The sequence below is a fragment of the Delphinapterus leucas genome, chromosome 14 (genome assembly GCF_059928025.1).
Source record: "Delphinapterus leucas isolate spDelLeu-1000000601 "Yukka" chromosome 14, BTC_Dleu_Yukka2, whole genome shotgun sequence".
NCBI lineage: Eukaryota > Metazoa > Chordata > Mammalia > Artiodactyla > Monodontidae > Delphinapterus > Delphinapterus leucas.
In genome coordinates this window covers 6,914,094-6,933,872 of record NC_143142.1, presented here as the reverse complement: position 1 = coordinate 6,933,872, position 19,779 = coordinate 6,914,094, and the positions used below count along the sequence as shown (strand labels likewise).

General features: G+C 54.5%; 1 protein-coding gene across 2 annotated transcripts in view; it reads right to left on the bottom strand.

Moving 5' to 3' along the window:
• The window catches only part of PITPNM2 (phosphatidylinositol transfer protein membrane associated 2), a 142,623-nt gene that overhangs the window by 16,152 nt on the left and 106,692 nt on the right, over window positions 1-19,779 (bottom strand). For both annotated transcript variants that reach the window (XR_016387466.1, XM_022597952.3), the window contains exons 2-7: window positions 16,826-16,998; window positions 9,533-9,747; window positions 8,324-8,445; window positions 5,553-5,780; window positions 2,931-3,239; window positions 1,745-1,840 (exon numbers count right to left, since the gene is read on the bottom strand). Coding sequence is in view for 1 of the 2 variants with exons in the window: in XM_022597952.3 (XP_022453660.1) it covers window positions 1,745-1,840; window positions 2,931-3,239; window positions 5,553-5,780; window positions 8,324-8,445; window positions 9,533-9,747; window positions 16,826-16,903 (1,048 nt within the window). In the remaining variant the exon portion in view is untranslated. The remainder of the gene's footprint in view (window positions 1-1,744; window positions 1,841-2,930; window positions 3,240-5,552; window positions 5,781-8,323; window positions 8,446-9,532; window positions 9,748-16,825; window positions 16,999-19,779) is intronic.

Here is a 19,779-nt window from a genome sequence, read left to right as displayed (position 1 = left end):
TCCAGAACTTCTCCATCTCCCCCGATGGAAACGCCTCCATTAGCAGTCATGCCTCATCCCCCGCCTCTCCCAGACCCTGGCAACCACGGGTTGACTTTCTGTACTTATGGATTTGCCTGTTCGGGACATTTCCCATACATGGGATCATACAGTATGTGGTCCTTTTTTTTTTTTTTGCGGTACGCGGGCCTCTCACTGCCGTGGCCTCTCCCGTTGCAGAGCACAGGCTCCAGACGCGCAGGCTCAGCGGCCATGGCTCACGGGCCCAGCCGCTCCGCGGCACGTGGGATCTTCCTGGACCGGGGCACAAACCCGCGTCCCCTGCATCGGCAGGCGGACTCTCAACCACTGCGCCACCAGGGAAGCCCCAGTATGTGGTCTTTTGTGTCTGGCTTCTTCTACTTCCCATGGTGTTTCTAAGTTTCAACCACGTGTCAGTGCCTCATCCCTTTTCATGCTCAAGTCATATTCCATCGTATGGACGGACCACGTCTTGTTTCTCCATGATGTTCCTGACTGTTTTCAATGTCCACAAAACGACAGCTTAGTGAGAAGTGCTGCTATGAACAGTTCCATCCATGACTCTTTTTTTTTTCTGCTTTTCTGAGAACTTTCACCCGTGACTGCTGGGTAGGAAGCAGCTGTCTGGGCTCCGCCATGGCTGGTCCCTCCTCTGTGGGTCACTGGGACAGTTTCCCCAGGACACTGCGGCTCTGGCATCTCCTGCTCTGCTGTCTCTTCTCTTTTCCAGCTTTTTCTAAAGTTTCTACATTAGATGTGTCTTTGCCTCATATCAGGGACACAGAGCCAGGGGGGGCTCAGCCTCTTGGCCTGGCTGGAGGGCAGTGGGAGTATGGGATGCCCTAAACACCCTCTCTAACCTCAGGGAGGCCCCAGGTGCAGAGGCTGCCTCAGGAACCACCTGCCTCCCTTTCCGGGTCCCCACCCCAGGGCCACATCTGCCTCTGCCCTGCTGCGTGCCTGTGGGCAAGTCCCTGTCCCTTTCTGAGTGCGTCCTGCCTTATAAACTGCAAACCTGTCTCCCTGTACCTGCCTGCCGGCCCCTCTTACTTCCTCAAGAGGAAAGGCAAAGTATGAAGCAAGGACGTTTGGTAGGTGCATCTTCCCAGCACAGGTGGGTGATTTATCCGGCTGTCTGCTGTGCTTATTCTGGGATTCGCGGGAAAATGGGCACTTCATGTATTTTCTACTTGTTTGTATTTTCTAAGCTTTCTACATTAGATGTGTGTTAATTTAATCATGAAAAGACAGTAATTACAAAAATTAGAAGATTAGAAGAAGTTATGCTTTTGTAAAGCTTCTTAGGGAATTATTATTATTATTATTTTGGCCATGCCGCATGGCTTGCGGGATCTTAGTTCCCTGACCAGGGATTGAACCCGGGGCCACGGCAGTGAGAGCACCGAGTCCTAATCCCTGGACCGCCAGGGAATTCCCTTTGGGAATAAATTCACATATGGAAAAAATGTCACCGTCTGATTTTAAATCCATTTTGGGGGGGTTTGAGAGAACAGTCCCCACCTGCCAGACCCCGTGCACATTCTGACACCAGGTTAAGGTGAGTGTGAGACCCCATCTCATCCTGCCCCTGCCCCCACGTGCTGCTGTTCACCCAGAACTTTTCACAGGTAATCCCCACCTTGACTTGCATCCCCTGCAGCTCTCTCAGACCCCTCCCCTCCCCCTCTTGCGAAGGCCCGTGTGCTCCAGGGTGCCCACCTACCGTGAGCATCAAAGAACTCATCCTCCGAGCTCTCGTCCGAGTCCCGGGCGATACTCTGCATCCTCCACTCCGAGATGCTGTGGCGGGAAGGACTCGCTGGAAGGCAAAACCCCAGACTGACCGACCACCCAGCAGCACTGGGATAAATGGGCGGAGGCAGGCAGGTGCGATGATGCTGGAGTAGGGCCAGGAGGGCTCAGAAGGGGATGCAATGGAGCAATGAGGGCTCTGACGCATCTCCCAGCCCACCTGGCACAATGCAGTCCTGTCCCGGGAGGACGTGGATGGGGGAGGGTATCAGGTATGAGGCCAGGACGTGCAGTCACCCAGGCTTGGGTCCACTCCTATGCCCTAGACCTGATCTGCTCAGGAGCGAGGCCCCCTCCCTTTTTTTTGCCGCACCACTGCGTGGCATGCGGGATCTTAGTTCCCCGACCAGGGGCCGAACCCGGGCCCTGGCAGTGGACCACCAGGGAATTTCCAGGAGTGAGCCCCTTCAACTCTGCCACGGCGGGGCCGACAGACAGGGATGCCCGGCAGGGGCGGGAAGTGAGATTAAAGGTATCGATGCGTGTGTCTCCATGGATCCCTTCAGCACAGCACAAGCCTGGTGTGGGAAAAGCTGGATTTGCGAGAGGGGGTGGGACTCCTGGCGTTTTAGACAAAATACCCTGAGTTTCCCCCATAACCACTGCACTTTCAAGTGAGTTCCAGAGAAAGGCCTTTCTGAGTATCTGAAGCCTTTCAGGGTCCTTTGGCCTGGCTGCTCCCTCAGGCGCAGAAGCCTCTCCTGGGTGTGCTGGGTGCAGCGCACCCACACCCCCCCCACCCCGCCTTGGAACCCTGGCTCAGAGCTGCAGCCTGCTGGGTCCCAGGAGGGGGTGGGAGTAGGGATCCCACGTGGCCAGCCTGCCTGTCTCAGCCGGGCTGTGTGCGTGAGTCTGGGTGGGTGAGTCTGGGGGAACCTGCCAGGGTTGGGGCAACGCCCTGGGCTTCACTCCGAGGCGGAGGCTACAAGGAGGTGACTAGTTCTGAGTCCCACAGGTGTGGCCCGCAGGTCCAAAAGCAAGAGTCCACCTTCAGAGTTCGAAGTCCCCGGCAGAGGCACGGGGCTGCCCTGGCAGGGGCAGTCGCCGGGGTGGACGAGCAGAGGGCAGGGACACCCGCAGGGACAGAGTGCGCTCACCTCCCCGCTTGGACGACCGGGACGACTTGGAGGACGTGGACCACTGCTTCTTCAGACCCCTGCCCGCCAGGGGCTCCCCACCGCTGCTGCTGGGCTGCGGGGGCTCCCTGGGGGCCTGGGCCTGGGGGGCCTCGTCCTTGGCCAGCTCCGCGGCCCCCTCGTCGTCCTCACTGAACTGGGCCATCTTGCGGGACAGCATGAGCTGCGCCTCCTTCTCCAGCTCCCGGATGTTTTCCATGTTCAGCCCGTACCACTCGTCCTGCCAGCACCAGGCCTGCCGGTGGGCCCTCACCATCACCTTCCGCAGGCCTGCAGGGGAGGGAGAGAGAGACAGAGAGACGCCTGTGTTAGAGCCCCCCGGGGACTCCTAGGCTGGGAGGTGCCCCGCGGTGCAGGACAGGCTCTGCCCCTCACCCACTGCGTGGCTTCCAGCAAACCACTGCCCTCGTGCCCGTTTCCCCATGTGTAAATGAGGGGTCTGGCTCACAGATGACTTCACAAGCTCACAGTGGCTCTGTAACTGGGGTACTGGGGCTTCCCAAGGTACTGTGTCTGCTCAGAAGCCATGCTGAGTTTTGCGGGGGGGGGGGGCGGGGGGGAATTCCTGCCTTGTGGGGAGCTGGAGAAGGACTTCCTGAGTGTTTCCTATCTCAGAGTCAAGGACACTTCTCTTGTCGAATTTCCCACGGGAAAGTCAACCTCAAGCTCGAAGCACGTTGGTCCTTTCTTTTTTAAACAGAATATATACACATACGATATAAAATAAGATATAAAATACAATAAAGTACGATATATAGGAATATATCATATATAGAAAATAAGATGGAAAATAAGATGCTTTTAAGGTATAAAGAACAGAAGAACCACAGGGACAGGAAGCAGATGGGGGCCGCCTTGGGTGGGGATGAGAGTGGGGGTGATTGCGAAAGGCTCTGGGGGCGTGGAAGGTTCTAGAACTGTGTGCACTTCTCTGTGAACACGCTCAAGCTTACGGAACTCAAACTTCTCTTACAAGAGATGCAAAATCAGGCCTCAATAGGCTGCTTAAAAACATTAAGAAGAAATAAAGCATTCCCCCCCCACCCTGCCCCCACCCCCCCATACCACCCATCGAGGGAGTAGACGTGACCAGTAACACGGAGCCCACGGTCGCCCTCCCAGACGCATCTTCCTCCCGCCCTGAAAGGGTCCATCCTGAATTTTGTGTTTGTCACTTGCTTTTCTTTCCGTGTTTTTCTATACAGTATGTTGGGCTGGCCTACATGTTGTTGACATTTACATGTATGTGTCATGCTGCATGTATTTTTCTGCCACTTCCCCTTCTTGGGTGAGTTGCCGGTTTGCTGCCGTATGGTATTTATTTGTGTGAAATACCACATTTTATTTATTCTTTCTCCTGCCAGCGGGCCTTTGCCTCACTTTCGTTGTCCGTTTTGCTTTTACAGTCCTGCTGCTCTGAACATTCCGGAACGTGCATTTGAGTTTCTCCAGTGGGGCAAACCCGGAAGGGTCATCACTGAGTCTTCCTCCCGCTTTCCTAGAGAAAGCTGAGTGGCTTCCCAGGTGGTCCGGCCCTTCCTCATTCCCAGGCTGGTCTCTGGCGACCCTTCCTCCGGCCTCACCTCCCGATTCCCACTTGCAGCCTCGCTCAGGCCACTCGGCCTCCCCAGCTGTCCTTTCTATATCCCTTCATTCCCAAAAGCCTGCCTGGGAGAAACTCCCTCTCACCCCTGCTCCTAGGAGGGTGCCCCCAAGCCCCGGGCCGTGGCCTCAGGCACGCCACCCTCAGGGTCAGCCAGCACCAACACTGGACAGACCGTCTGATGAGATGTGACGCACAGATGAGGACGGCTGGGACAGGAGATCTGGGTTCAGACCCAGGGCTGGCCCTGGGCTTCCTCCACTGCAAATGGGGGTGGGAAGGGGTGACAGTGGCCACCCTGCAGGGCCATGGAGAGCTGATGTGACACCTGTGAAGCATACCATCAGTGCCGTGACTCTGCTCATGGCTACACAGCCACCCTTGCTCTTGGAGTGAGCAGGTGTCTGCCCGGGTGCTGCTCCTGGATCATGAGTCTTGGGGCTAAAACCAGGCTCTGGGCACTGACCTCTGCCCTGACTGGGGGGCAGGGAGGAGCCCGGGTCGGCACTAGCTCCTTCTAGAACCCCTGGGCATCTGCTGTCCCGTTCCCTGGGCACCTGCTCTGGGCCAGGCGGGCGTGGGTGTAGGATAGGAGGATGTCCGAGACGCTCTCCCCTGGGGCTTCCGGCCCAAAGCGGGCGGCAGTGCTGGGGCAGGGCCTGGGGTCTGGCCTTGGGGTGCCGAGAGGTGCTGTGAGCAGCAGGGGGCAGTCCCCTGGGGCTGCTCCCCCATGGTGGGTGGACATCACATGTTACAAATACCAGCCAGTCCACAGTGTCTGGGGCAGGCATACACTGCCTGTCGTCTGTAGGTGCTCGTCAAGTGTTTTTATGGTCAAGGTAAACCAGGTGGGTGGCTGCATGTGGGCCTTGGGGGTCGCCTGTCCAGAGTAAGACAGAAACGTGGAGTCCCGGGCAGATGCAGAGAGAGAGAGGGCGGGCAGACAGGGGCACACAGACGGAGAGGCCGGGCACGCTCACCCGTGTCGTGGATGAACCTCTCGATCTTGGACTGCATGCCCCAGTAGCGGAACTCCACCTTGCAGAGCTTGTAGGCGCACATTATGGGGAAGACCTGCTGCTTGTACTCCTCGATCCAGTTCTCCGACAGGGGTCCCCGCTGGGTCTTGGTCGAGTGGAACAGCTTGGGGTCCTCTTCCGTCTTATACTCGTTGGGGGGCACGGGGTCCTTGACGATGTCGATGAAATCTACGGGGAGACCCCGTGAGTGACAACGTCTGCCCCAACCTCCACCCCACCCCTCCCCATCCAGTCTCCTCGCCATGTCCCTGCCATCCCCAAATCCTCGTCGGGCCCCAGGCCTCGATGTGCCATGGGGCCCGACGTGGGGGTGAGGACATTGTTCTGGTCCACCCTGACCCCGAGCTCCCCCGCCCTCAGGACCTGTGGCTTTCCTTGTTGCCTTTTCAAATCATTTCAGCAACCCCCCTGTTTTGGGCACACTTGCCAAAGCGGATAAATAAGGTGATGAGCTGGAGAAGCATGGGCGAGATGAGGATGGAGGATGTGGGATGCGGCGGGGGCGAGTAAAAGAGTAAAGCTTCCCAGAAAAGCTGGTGTTTCAGCTACAGGAGCAGAACTGTGAGGCCAAGAACGTCCCAGAATGTGACACTGAACCAGGAGGTGGGGGAGTTTGGGGAACCACCAGGGTGTCCACGTGGGTAGAGGTGATGGAGATGCAGCTGGACACATCCGCCATCTCTCACCAGGCTTTGTGCCCGGCCGGCACCCTGAGGGGAAGTGGCCCTACAGATGCGCTTTAAGGCGGCTGGCCTGCTGGGAAGCCCCTCCCAGACAGATCAGCAGGGAAGAGTCCAGAAACCACGTCTGACGGGCCCAGGGGGAGGTGTCGGGCCTGGGAGGGTCCAGGATGTGCCTGAGAGTGGGCAGCAGATGCCATGGGGCTGGGCGCTTGGGAAACAGCACTGGGGGCTGGTGGGACCTGGGTGAGGGGCGGGACAGTGACTCTGGGAAGGACCACCTCTTGTCACACGGCTCCTCCCCCAAGTCAAAGCCATCCTGCTGGGCTGGCTCCCCGAGGTGTGCATGTGGTAGACGGGCTTGCGTGCCAGCGGCAGACCTCAGGACAGGGTCTGTGGCTCAGAGACTCCTTCTTTCAGATGTGTGGGGACGACGGCACTTGGGGGGGCTCTGCCCCGACCGGGCCCCGGCTGTCTCGTCTCCCTGGCTTGCTGGCACCGAGTCTGGGTTGTGGTTTACAGACGCAGACGTTGGCCCCGCCGAAACTGGTGACTGGTCAGAAGCGGCCCGAGGGCAGCAGGATGTGGGGAGGGATGCACATCCTTCCTGGAGCAGACCACGTGCCCAGCCCACTCAGGAACTTAGGAACCATGGCAGGAGGCCTTCGGGGGGAGCCTGCAGCTGGCCGGACAAGAGCTGCCAGAGGGCCTGCGTCATGCCGGGCCCTTCCTTCCTGTTATGGGTAGAATGTGTCCCCTCCTAAACTCATTCATTGGAGTTCTGGTCCCTAGGGCCTCAGAATGTGACCTTATTTGGAGACAGGGTCTTTAAAGAAGTCATCTAATTAAAGTGAGGTCATTAGGGTGCACCTAATCCAATATAACTAGAGTGCTTATAAAAAGGAGAAATTTGGCTCAATTAAAAAATAAATACACCTGAAACTAACACAGCATTGTAAATCAACTATACTTCAATTAAAAAAAAAAAGGAGAAATTCGAATACGGACATGCACGCAGAGAGAACACCATGTAAAGATGAAGGGAGAGATTGAGGTGATGCGTCTACAAGCCGAGGAAACGCCAAAGATTGCCTGCAGCCACCGGACGCTAGGGGAGAGACCCAAACCGATTCTCCCTCAGGGACCCCAGAAGGAGCCAGCCCTGCTGACACCCTGACCTTGACGTCTGACCTCAAAACTGTGAGACAAAAAGTATCTGTTGTCTTAAGTCCCTTAGTCTGTGGTACTTCGTTCTGGTAGCCCTAGGAAGCTAAGGTATCTCCCAAAGCCCACTGGGGCCTAAAAACTCCGGCAGGAGGGAGGAGTCTCAGGGGATTGCCCTCCAGGCCTCTGAGGCTGCCTGGGAGTTCGCCAACACCCCTCCAACACCAGCCGTGCACCCATCTGGGAACCACAATGGCTTGTTCCTACAGGCTTGGGGCCTGTTGAGGTGTGGCTGGTCCACAGATGTGTCTTGTTTGGGTGGCATATTTACAAAGATTTTTAATTAGTTGTCAACATTTAGGAATTGGAAGATTTCACATGAAAACCCTGATTTCTGGCCTCGCTTGAAAAAGAAGATTTAACAAATGGGGCCTGTTTCCCACATGGCATAGTCAGCTAGAGGGGAGTAGAGCAGAGGCCGCCCACTGTCAAGGGGACACAGGCCCCATCCGGCCTGCTGCACTCACGTATGGCTGTCAGCCTGATGTGGCCCCCAAGCACACGCATGCATTTCTGGGGATGGGGACACTTCGAAGGGATGAAGGGAAGGGGCTTGAGTGGGAAACGCACGTAGCCTTAGTGGGCACATCAGGGAAATGGGGCCGAGGAGACCCATCCTTCCTGCCCCCTCACCTCCGACCAGGCTTGCTTGGACTCTAACCTCCCCGCCCAGGACAGGAGCTGGTCTGCAGCCTGCCAGGCCTGAAGATCAGGGGCAGAATCAAGGGGCCCATGGGCAAACCAGGAGCTCAGCCCTGCAGGGCTCCTGCCCTTCCCGGAGTTGGGAGCGTCAGGGTAGACGGTTACCGATCGTCAGCTGGTTCTTTTCCACAGGAGACAGGCTGAACACATTGGGGTTTTCTCCAGCATCAGTTTTATAAAAGGTTTCGATGTCAATGGAGAATTTCTCCACAAAAGGGCAAGTGAACCTGCGGGGGAAAGAGAGTATCCATCAGGACTCGAGCTTAGCGGTGTAGGCGTGGGTGGCTGGGTGGAGGATGAGGGCTGGAGTGGTGGCTGAGACGTGTCTGTCCTGTCCACCTCCTGGACCTTCACCTCGTCCCAAGAAGAGCCAAGTCCAGGTTGTGGGGAGGGATGGGTTTAGGGGGAAGAGGGAGTTGTTCCGGGAAGCTGCCAGCAGCCCTGTGTCCACGTGTGTGAGGCATGGTGTGGACTCAGGCACAGCGAAGGTGGCACACTGCTGAGTCAGCTGAATCTGGACCAGCGCTTCGTGTGACATGCCACCCTGTCCCCCGTCCCCTAAGAAACCAGGTGTGGCAACAGGGAAACAGCTCCCCTCTCTCAACTGGAGATGAGCTCAGAGGAGGAAAGTGCTGCTGGGAAGAGGCATGACCTGGATGGATCCTCCAGCAAGCTCCAGGCCCTCAATGACCTGGGGAAGGAAGCCCCAGGAGATTCATGGGGACTCCACCTGCTCAGCAAGTGGGCGGCCAGCTGGGAGCGGCCCCCGATCTCTTCTAACGAAGCAGTGCTCAGCTATATTGGGTGGGGGCCGCAGAGTGAAGAGCCCCCCTACCAGAGGGATCCAAAGAAAGCCCTGCTCAACATGGTTTGTTATAAAACATCATCATAGTCGCTGAGGGTCTCAGGATTGGAGGGAATCTCTGGGCCATCTGGTCTACCCTCAGTTTGTGTTTCTTCCCAGCTGGTGGACGGTCCTGCATTCCCAGGCGAACGTTAACGTGAGTCTGTATTCCCTGAGCCTTCCCAGATGGCAAAGGAGTCTCAGATGGCCCTCGCTGGACTCAGGCCTTCCTGGTCTCCCCCACTGGCAGGCTAGAAGGCACCTAGGGGTATACCCTTCCCTCTCCTGCCTGTTCTCTGAGGGGGAACCTGGGGGACCTTCAGGGTACCACTCAGAACGGAGGCTCAGCTCCCCAGAAGCCAGGGCTCCCTGGGGTGTGGGGATTGAGCCTGTCTGGGGGGCCAGCACCAGCATCTATGCTGCAGGGTTGCTTCCCCAGCAGACAGCACGGAGGCTGAGGGCAAGCTCACCTGGTTCGGGTATAGGGGTAGGCGTTCCAGGACTCCTCCACCACCCGCAGGGCCGCCTTGGGCAGGATGGAGCGGAACCAGCTGGGGATGTGCATGCCCACATGGTACACCTTGTGTGTGTACTGCCCGGAGCCACCAGGGCCGTCCGTGTATGGCCGGTTCTCCAGGATCTCCACGCCACTGCCTTCACCAAACGTCTCGTTACGGCTCTTCTTCTGTGGGGACAAAAGCACTAGCGATGTGTGGGTCCAGAGCACTCTGCAGAGGGAGAGGGGCTTAGGAGACTGGCCGAGGGTGCTGAATGGGGGGTGGGGTTTTGGCCAACCAGGCTGGCCCCTCCTGTGTCACTTCAGGACACCGCCCCCCGCCCCCCCCCCCCCACCGCCGGCTCCACGTGCCCCAGCACTCATGCAGGAGACTGAAGGGGCCACGGTTCCCTGTCCGAGCCCAGCACTGCACGTGCAAACTCCTCCGTTCTGACTCCTGAGTGTGCCGGGACTGAAAGTGTTCCCAAGGTCAGGAACAAGATGAGGATGCCTGCTTTCTCACCTCTAGCCAGCATTGTACTGGAGGTTCTAGCCAGAGAAATTAGGCAAGAAAAGGAAATAGTAAGAATAGGAATTCGAATAGGAAAGGAAGAAGTAAAACTATCTCAATTTGTTGATGACACACCCATATACAGAAAAACCTAAAGAATGCCCCCCACATCTGTCAGACCTAATACATATATTCAACAGAGCTTCAGGATACAAAATCAACCCACAAAAGCAAATACGGCAGAAAGGAAATAAAGAAATCATTTCCATTTACAGTAGCATCCAAAAGAATAAAATACCTGGGAAGAAATTTAACCAAGGAGGTACAAGACTTGTACACAGGAAACTATAAAACATTGCTGAAAGAAATTAAAGAAGATCTAAATAAATGGAAAGACATCTGTGTTCATGCACTGGAAGATTTAATATTTGTTAAGACGTCAATACTCCCCAAAGCAATCTGCAGGTCCAATGTAATCCCTATCAAAATCCAATGGCAGTTTTGGTAGAAAGGGAAAAACTGATCCTAAAATTCATATGGAACTCCTAGGGCTCTCAAACAGCCGAAACAATTTGGAAAACAAAAAGGTAGCTGGAATGCTCACATTTTCCAATATCAGAACTTGCTATAAAACTATAGTAGGGGGACTTCCCTGGTCGCACAGTGGTTAAGAATCCGCCTGCCAATGCAGGGGACACGGGTTTGATCCCTGGTCCGGGAAGATTCCACATGCCACGGAGCAACTAAGCCCGTGCGCCGCAACTACTGAGCCCACCTGCCACAACTACTGAAGCCCACGAGCTCTAGGGCCCGTGCACCACAGTGAAGAGTAGCCCCCGCTCACCACAACTAGAGAAAAGCCCGCATGCAGCAACGAAGACCCAACACAGCCAAAAATAAATTTAAAAAAAACCCACAACTACAGTAGGGACTTCCCTGGTGGCGCAGTGGTTAAGAATCAGCCTGCCAATGCAGGGGATACGGGTTCAAGCCCTGGTCTGGGAAGATCCCACATGCGGCGGAACAACTAAGCCCATGCGCCACAACCACTGAGCCTGTGTGCCACAACTAATGAAGCCCGCACGCCTAGAGCCTATGCTCCACAACAAGAGAAGCCACCGCAATGAGAAGCCCTTGCACCGCAATGAACAGTAGCCCCCACTCGCCGCAACTAGAGAAAGTCCGCGCGCAGCAACGAAGGACAAACGCAGCCAAAAAAGATTCATCCACCTGTTGCGGGTGGTAGTAGGTCTTTAAAAAAAAAAACAAAAAACTATAGGAATCAAAACAGTATAGTACGGGCATAGGACAGGTCTATGGAATGGAGATGAGAGTTTAGAAATAAACCCACAGATCTATACGCTATACATATTGATTTTCAACAAGGGGGCCAAAACCATTCAATGCAGGAGGGAAGAGTCTTTTCAACAAATGCTGCTGGGACAATTGGATACCCAAGTGCAAAAGAATGAATCTGCACTACTATCTCATACCACATATCAAGATTAACTCAAAATGGATCAAAGCCCTAATTGTAAGAACTAAAAGTATAGAACTCTTAGAAGAAAACATAGGGGCAAATCTTCATGACCTTGGATTTGACAATGGTTTCTCAAATATGATATCCAAAGCACAAGCAACCAGAGAAAAAATAGCTAAATTGGACTTCATCAAAATGAAAAAAAAACAACTGTTGTGCATCAAGGGACACTATCAAGAGAGTGAAAGGACAATCCACAGAAAGGGAGAAAATTTTTTGTAAATCATATATCTGATAAACGAATTATATCCATACAATAAAACATGATTTGGCTGTAAAAAGGCATGAAGTACTGACACATGCTACTACATAGATGAACCTTGAAAACATGCCGAGTGAAAGAAACCAGACACAAAAGGCCATATACTGTACGATCCCATTTATAGAAAATGTACAGAAAAGGCAAATCCGGAGAGTCAGAAAGTAGATTTTTGGTTGCCTGGGGGTTGGGGGAAAATGGAGAGGGACTTTTTTATGGGGTGATGAAAATGCTCTCGAACTGTGATGGTTTCACAACTCTGTGGATGCGCTAAAAGCCGCTGAACGATGCGCTTTAGATGTGTGAGTTGTGTGGTGTGGGACTTCCAGCTCAATAAATCTGGTACAAAACAAAACAAACAAACAAATAGGAACCAACCTTGCCTCTCGTACGCAACTAAGATTGCAGAGAGATCAAGCACGAGTGAGAAGGGGCCTCGGGGGCACTGCCCAGGAGACGTGATGCCTGGGTCACCTCCAAGTGTCTTTCTGCCACGAACGTCCTTCCCAGGGTCCAGAAGCTCAGGTTTCTGCTTCTGCACAAAACCTCGTGGTCAAGGTGCTGGTGACTTTAAGCCCAGCATCTGTTTCCATGGTGACATGACAGCATCACCAAGGCCATCTTCGGTCAGCTTCCTGAACAGCAGATGCACATATACTCACACATGCACACACCTGAGTCCTCGCACACGTACACAGGCACTCCCCACAGCACTGCCTCGCCCTCGGGGCACGAACCCTCTCTAAGGCACAAAGACGTGATCTATCTCCATGGCCAGAGACACTGAGTCCCCTTCAGAAAAACAGCAGACCCTGGTTGAGGCCACAGATGGAGTCAGAGCAGGGACATGCCATTCCTCACTCTTTAAAGGAGCTCCTGGAATGTGGCCCAAATTCTGTAATGAAAACAGCGACCATTTCTCAGATGCTTTCCAAGATCCCGCCTCTTACAGTAGCTTCGTTTATCAGCAGTTGTGCTAAGCGCTTGGCATGCGCTTTCTCATATAGTTACTGCAATGAGCCCTTGAGAAGACTGCAGGACTACTATCACCCCCAAGGTACAGATGGGAAGGTGGAGGCTCAGAGAGGCCGAGTGACCCGTCCAAGGTTACACAGTTACCAAACAGCAGAGCCAGGACGAACTCAGACCTGTTGGATTCCAGGGCCCACTCGCCCAAAGCAGTGAGCGCCTCAAGGAAAACACCTCGGGACAAGGTAGGTGCTGATAAGCAGTTATTGGGCAAGTACAGAGACTGTAGTCCTAACCCTGTGGCCAACTTTCTCTCATCCTGGACAAGTTGCTTCTTGTGTCTGGTCTCAGTTTCTAAAACTATAAGTGGGGATGGGGCTACCTGTCTGCCCAAGCCCCAGTGCAGTGGGTTAAAGGCCTCCCCCCCCCAAATCCGTATCTACCGAGAATCTCAAACTGTGACCTTATCTGGAAATAGGGTCTTTGCAGATGTATTGATAATTAGTTAAGATGAGGTCATCTTAACTTAGATGGATTAGACAACTTAGGCTGGGCCCTAAATCCAATGAGAAGAGATCATTATAAGAAGAGAAAACAGAGACACAGACACACACAGAGGGCAGGCAGCCATGTGACAACACAGGCAGAGACTGGAGTGAAACAGTTTTAAACCAAGGAACGCCAAGGATTGCCGGCCACCACCGGAAGCTGGGAGAGTCAAGGGAGGATTCCCCCCAGCGCCCCAGAGCCTTCAGAGGGAGTACGGCCCGCTAACACCTTGATTTTGGACTTCTGTCCTCCAGAACTTTGAGAGAATAAATTTCTGTTGCTTTAAGCCATCCAGTTTGTGGTGCTTTGTTACGGCAGCCCCAGGGAATGAAACATCTGGGGTGCTGGGTGGCTCAGTGAGAAGAGGACGTGCAGGTCAGAGGGGTCAGGGTACACGGAGTCTCTGAGGGCTGAGGTGCGGCCTGTCAGGGATCCGAGGGCAGAGAAGGCACGGGGAAGGCCAGAGAGGGAGCAGGGGCGGGGGAGGGTGCCTCCCACCTGGCCTCACTGGGGCTGCACAGACCCCAGGCCCCAGGGATGGGGGAGGGGAGAAGAGGAGAAGGGGAGTGTCCTGCTCACATCAGAAGCCACTGCCCATCCCTGCCAACCACTCCCCAGAGACTGTGGGCTTGACCTACCCTACCTTGCCCGCACAGGCTGGGTGAAGGCCTCTCCCCCCTCCTCCCCTCCCCTCCCCTCCCCCATCCCTGGGGCCTGGGGTCTGCAAGGGAGGAGCCTGAGCCGCCAGGGGCCTGGTGCAGAAAAAGCACTGGATGAAGGGGGGAGGATTGAAGGGATGAAGGGGATGAAGGATTCAAAGGCCAAGAAACCCCGGCCAATCAGGCAGCTCTCAGAGCTGTCCAGGGTCCTGGCTAAGGCACTTCTGATCGCTCCCCCCCGTTTGCTGGGCACCTCCTAGGATGGAAGGCTCTCTCCCAGCCAGACCAATTTTTCTTTTTTTCTTTCTTTCCTTCCTTTCTTTTTTTTAACCTTGAACAACATGTACATTGAGTGCTGGTCAGGCAGGTATGAGGCAGTTTGATACGTGAGCCCATCTTGTTCACAACCTCAGGGAGGAGGTGGCTTGTTCGGAAGGCCGGCCTCTTCCTAGCTGCCACCCCAGTTGGTAAGCGGGATCAGTGGGTAATGAACTAAGGTCTTGCTCTTCTTTCCAGAAAAACAGAAAAACGGAGCTGCCTTCCTTGACGGACCATCCATCTCGTAAGGCCCAGCTTGGAATGAGGGCCCTCCTGGAGCACTGGCCCCCCAAGCCAAAGTGAACACTGGGCTCCCAGCCTCCTAGCCCCACTGCTCTGGCCTCTACTCAGTGGGCTGCATACACAACCGTCTCCCCGCAGGCAATCCTGGAGCGCACAAAGCACTTTGTATTCATCTCTGTAGCCCAGCCCTTGCCCAGGCCGGGCACAGAAAAGTCTGGGGAATTTAACTTAGTTTTCAAAGAGCATTACTGAGGTAGGATTGACATACAATAAACCATCTATTTGTAAAGGTACAGCCGGTGAGCTGTGATGTACTTTCACACCCACAAAACTGTCACACAGTGGAGATAATGGGCTTGTCCATCACCCCGACGGTGGATGGAGCCCCCCCCGGAACCGTGGAGCCAGAGGCGGGTGAGACAAATGCCAGAGCGCGAGCAGAGGAAGCTGGCCTCGAGAGGCACGCCATGTCAGTGGGGCTGTAGGAGGCATCACCTAGGAGGCTGGGAAGGTTTCACATTAATTGGAGGCATAGATGTTGAAAAAAGCACCTTAATACAGGGGGTGCAGATGGCAGGTGTCTGAGGAGCCCTGAATCAGAGGTGTTTACATACTTGAAAAAGCCTGGGATAAACTGGAAGCTGAAAGTCAGCCTCCTGGGATCTTGACGCTCCCAGCCCCCAAGCAGAGCTGAGGGCCATCTGCTGTGGTCCAGGGTTAGGGTCCAGGGCTCCCCTGGCTCGGGGAAGAATGAGGAAGCCACAGGACAAACAGTGCCTTTGGCAGATCAGCTGGTCCTTGAACAGGCTGAGAGATTCCCAGAGTGCCCAGCGCTGGGGGGCTGATGCCAGTCTCACCTCTCCCCACTCTCGAGGAATAATTACTGGGTAAGTGGTTCAAGAGGGAATTGAGTGGTGCTCCTGAAGCAGCGTGGAGCAAACAGCCCCCCAGAGAGGCTGAGCTGGCCTTCTGTTCTCTTCCCAGCCAAGCTTCCCACGCTGAGGGCCGGGTCAGACTCGGGATGAGGGTGCAGGCCCTGCCGGGCTCTCCCTGCCCTGACGGCCCCATGTAACGCTTGAGCGGCCAGGGGCTGCACCGAGGCATCCGTGTACCCAGGAAAGCCAGAACCAGGCCGGGAGCAGGTTCATAATCAGACCCCCAACTGGGAGGAAAGCTGCCAGGCCAGGCAAAGGGCTGGGGCACCGAGGATGAGCAAGAGGCTAGCAGAGAAGCTGGGACGGGGACCCCCATGGGGCAGGACCGCAGCCAGCACCCCAACGAGCAGGAGCTGTGGTCACGTCTGGGCCATGAGGACCCGATCCTGGCTCTCCCTATCCTGGGTTCCAGGTTAGTCAGGCACTGAGTAGGGAGGCCAGCAACATCTGGGGTGGGGTGATCATCTCTGGTTTGTCACAGGCCCCGGTCATCCTCAAAGTCACTTGTGACTCTGTAAATCAGCCACTTAGCCTAAGGCATGAGGAAAGTGCATACCTGGAGCCGGGAGTCAGGCTGTGTGCTCTTGGACAAGTCACTTAACTTCTCTGGGCCTTGCACCTTCCTGTCTGTCAAATGGATTGTCATGGACTGAACGTTTGTGTCCCTCGTCCCCCAAATTCATATGTCGAAGCCCCAACCTCCAATGGGATGATGCTAGGAGGTCAGGCCTTTGGGAGGTGATTAGGTCATGAAGGTGGAGCCCTCATAATAGAATTAGTGCCCTTATAAAGGAGGCCCCAGAGAGCTCCCTGGCTCCTTATGCCATGTGAAGACACAGCAAGCAGGTGGCCGTCTGTAAGCCAGGAAGAGGGCCCTTACCGGACACCAAATCTGTCAGCACCTTGATCTTGGACTTTCCAGCCTCTAGAACTGTGAGAAATAAACGTCTGTTGTTTAAGCCACCCAGTCTGTAGCATTTCGTTATACAGCCCAAGATGACTAAACACAAGGATAATATCTGGATCAGTAAGAGGATGGGTGTTATATACAAAGAGCGTTAGTCTTGTCAGTGCTGTGAATACAGTGCTGGCGAGACAATCCAATGCCACAAACATCCACGGCGTGTTGCGTGTGCCTGGCTTCGTGCTTGGAAGCCAGAGCTCCAGTGCAATTCAGACACTGACCAGAAGCCTACTGGACACATACTGCTGTGAAGGCCACAGTGCCACCCAACCCTCCACGCCGGTGCTGAGAGCTGCCGTGTGCATGGCCTCACCACCCACCTGTATCATGTACAGCTGGGCAATGCGGTACTCCTCCACGGTCATTGGCAGAGGAATCCGATATTCCTTTATAATCATCTTGGAGTCCAAGCCTTCCCGTCAATGGGGAACTGTGCGTTGGGACTTCTAGGCGAGGTTCCTTAAATAACCATGACAAAATTCACCAAGGACCCCTGAGAGAGAAAGAGAGGACAGGAGAGTCACTTTCTGCAAAAGCTGATGGGTAAAGTACCACAGGAAGGGCCTGGTCTAGACCCCAGGCTAGAGTTCTGGTCTCAAGTCAGCCATGAGCCCACTGTGTGACCCTGAGCCCACCGCGTGACCTTGAGCAAGTTCCCTCACCTCCCCAGCCTCCATTTTCCCTGTTTGCTAAGCAACTGTGTAGAGGACAGGTATAAACTCTGATCAGCCACGAGGAAATAAAGGATTGTTATCCTGCCAGCGAGGGCCAGGCGATGGGAGGGCATCGCATCCCCTAAGAGTCGAGAGCGTCGCGTGCTTGTTTTACGCAAAGTTCTAACAGCCTGCAGCCTCGCTCCCCCGTGTTCTGGAGTAGCTGGAGGCCAGCACGCTGACAGCAGCAAGTGATGACGGCCGGCAAGAAGGCAGGACAGACAAAACTACGAAAAACAGACGTGAGAATTTTAAAAATCAGCGGTCTGGGACCATTCGGCGTCAGGGCAATCGGTTCTGCTCCTGTCACCGGGTGCAGATGGCAACACTGCTTCCTGGCAGGAGATCCCGAGTTATCAAAAGAGGTGACCTTAGGTGTAGTTTCAGTTCAATCCACCACCAACTGCTTATTGATACCTACTCTATTGCCAACATTGGGCTAGGTCTTGGAGGTAGAAGAGGAACATCAGATAAATGGGTGGATTGCACGGCACGGGAATTACATCTCAATAAAGCTATTTAAAAAATAAAAGCAAACAGGGCTTCCCTGGTGGCGCAGTGGTTGAGAGTCCGCCTGCCGATGCAGGGGACGCGGGTTCGTGCCCCGGTCCGGGAAGATCCCACATGCCGTGGAGCGGCTGGGCCCGTGAGCCATGGCCGCTGAGCCTGCGCGTCCGGGGCCTGTGCTCCGCAACGGGAGAGGCCACAACGGTGAGAGGCCCGTGTACAGTAGGAAAAAAAAAAAAAAAAAAAAAAAAAAAAAAAAATATATATATATATATAAGCAAACAATGTATTCACAGTAACTTGTATTTAAGATGACAATATATTTGATGAAGGCTTGCACCTAAAGCAATCATATTTAAAAAAACAAAACAAAACTTAATGCTTGAAGGAGGCATACCTGCAGTGATCTGGAAAAAGAAATCACCCATCATGATCTGTCCCCTAGGTGGTGGGGGCTTTGCTGTGGATATATTTGGTCACCCCCAGAGAGAATGGATGCTGTTAACTGGAAGCTGAGTGAAGGTTTCCAAGACAGGCAATGGCAGAATCAGGAGAGTAGTTTAGAAGGACCACGCCGGGGACAGCAGTCAGTGAGGATTCACAGGGACTGGAGGCAGGATGCTGGCTAAGTGATAAAAGCAAGGGCCGACCGGGCAGGCAGCTTCCCCAGGGCACCATGTGTACGAGGCCTGAGCATCACCTGGGCACTAACGCATTACTGGATAACTAACGCGATTGGGAAAAGCATGTGTACCAGAACTCTTGGGACCTTCGGTACGTAAGGTGGAAAGAAATTCTTTAATAAACCACCTAAGGAGGGAGATGGAGGCTGGGGACGGCCCCCACATTATTAGCCTAAAGTGACCCCCATGTTGTTTCCTTCTTTACAGCAGGTAGGACTATTAGCCCCCAAAACACCCAGCACCAAACTCAACTTCTCACTTATCCAACTGCTTGAAATACAGTCCAGATAAACATCTTTTTAGCCAATTAGAGTTCATCTGCTTTACATACCCCAGAAACCGCATCCAACATCTGCTAGGCACAGATGAGACAAACCCGAGTTCATAAAAGACCCCAAAGGGGGAGTTTTGTGACCCAGAGGCTCTCCATCGTGATTCTGAGCGATGCCACCTCGACACACGAGCCCCCTGTCTAACTCCGCCTCTTTCTGGGTGGTGGTCCCACATCACTGTATCTGGAAGGCCTCTTGCTGGGAGAAATTTTCCACCCTAGCAAACCTGTCCCAGCGCCATCCAGAAAAGCTTGTTACTGCCCCTCCTGGTCCTGTCTCTTCCCTGATCAACCCTGGACCGCTGAGCTTACCACAAAGGGGAGGACTCAACCCTCCAGAGGCCGTGCTCATGTGCAAACATCACCTCTAACCTTCCTTGAAGGTGTGGGTCCAGCCAACAGCTAAGAGGGCACGTGGGTTCGGGGCCCGAGCTGAAATTGTCCAGGAGGACGAGAAAGCAGAGGCTGCAGGCTGCCTGGACTCGGCTCTGAGACCCACAGGTCCAAGCTCAAGTCTGGCTGGAAGCTGAGGCCGCAGGAGAGACGAGTGATGGTCCAGAGCCCCCAAGGCACCACCTCCTTCCACAAGAGGGTGTGACACAAGACGCTGAGGGAATTCCCTGGCAGTCCAGTGGTTAGGACTCTGCGTTTTCGCTGCCGAGGGCACGGGTTCGATCCCTGGTGGGTACCTAGCAAGATCCCGCAAGCCTCAAGGCACAGCCAAAACAAGGAAACAAGACCCTGGGCTCAGCTGGGGCAGCAAGGCACCCAGGCTGACACCCCCAAGAGGGTAGGACAGGCACCCGATTTGGGAACCTCCTGACACAAACAAAGGAGAGAGAACCATATGCTTGCGAGAGGCTGGATGAAATGCGGACTGGAGACAGGAAAGGGAAAACCTAGGTTTGATAAGGGCCATTTTTCCAAAGCTTTTCCACATGGCTTTGTGGGCTCCTTCTGTGGCAAGGGATAATGCAATGACCCAGAGTGAGCCTGGGCAAGTCCACGTCGTCATCTAAACTGCTAACAAAGAGGTCAGA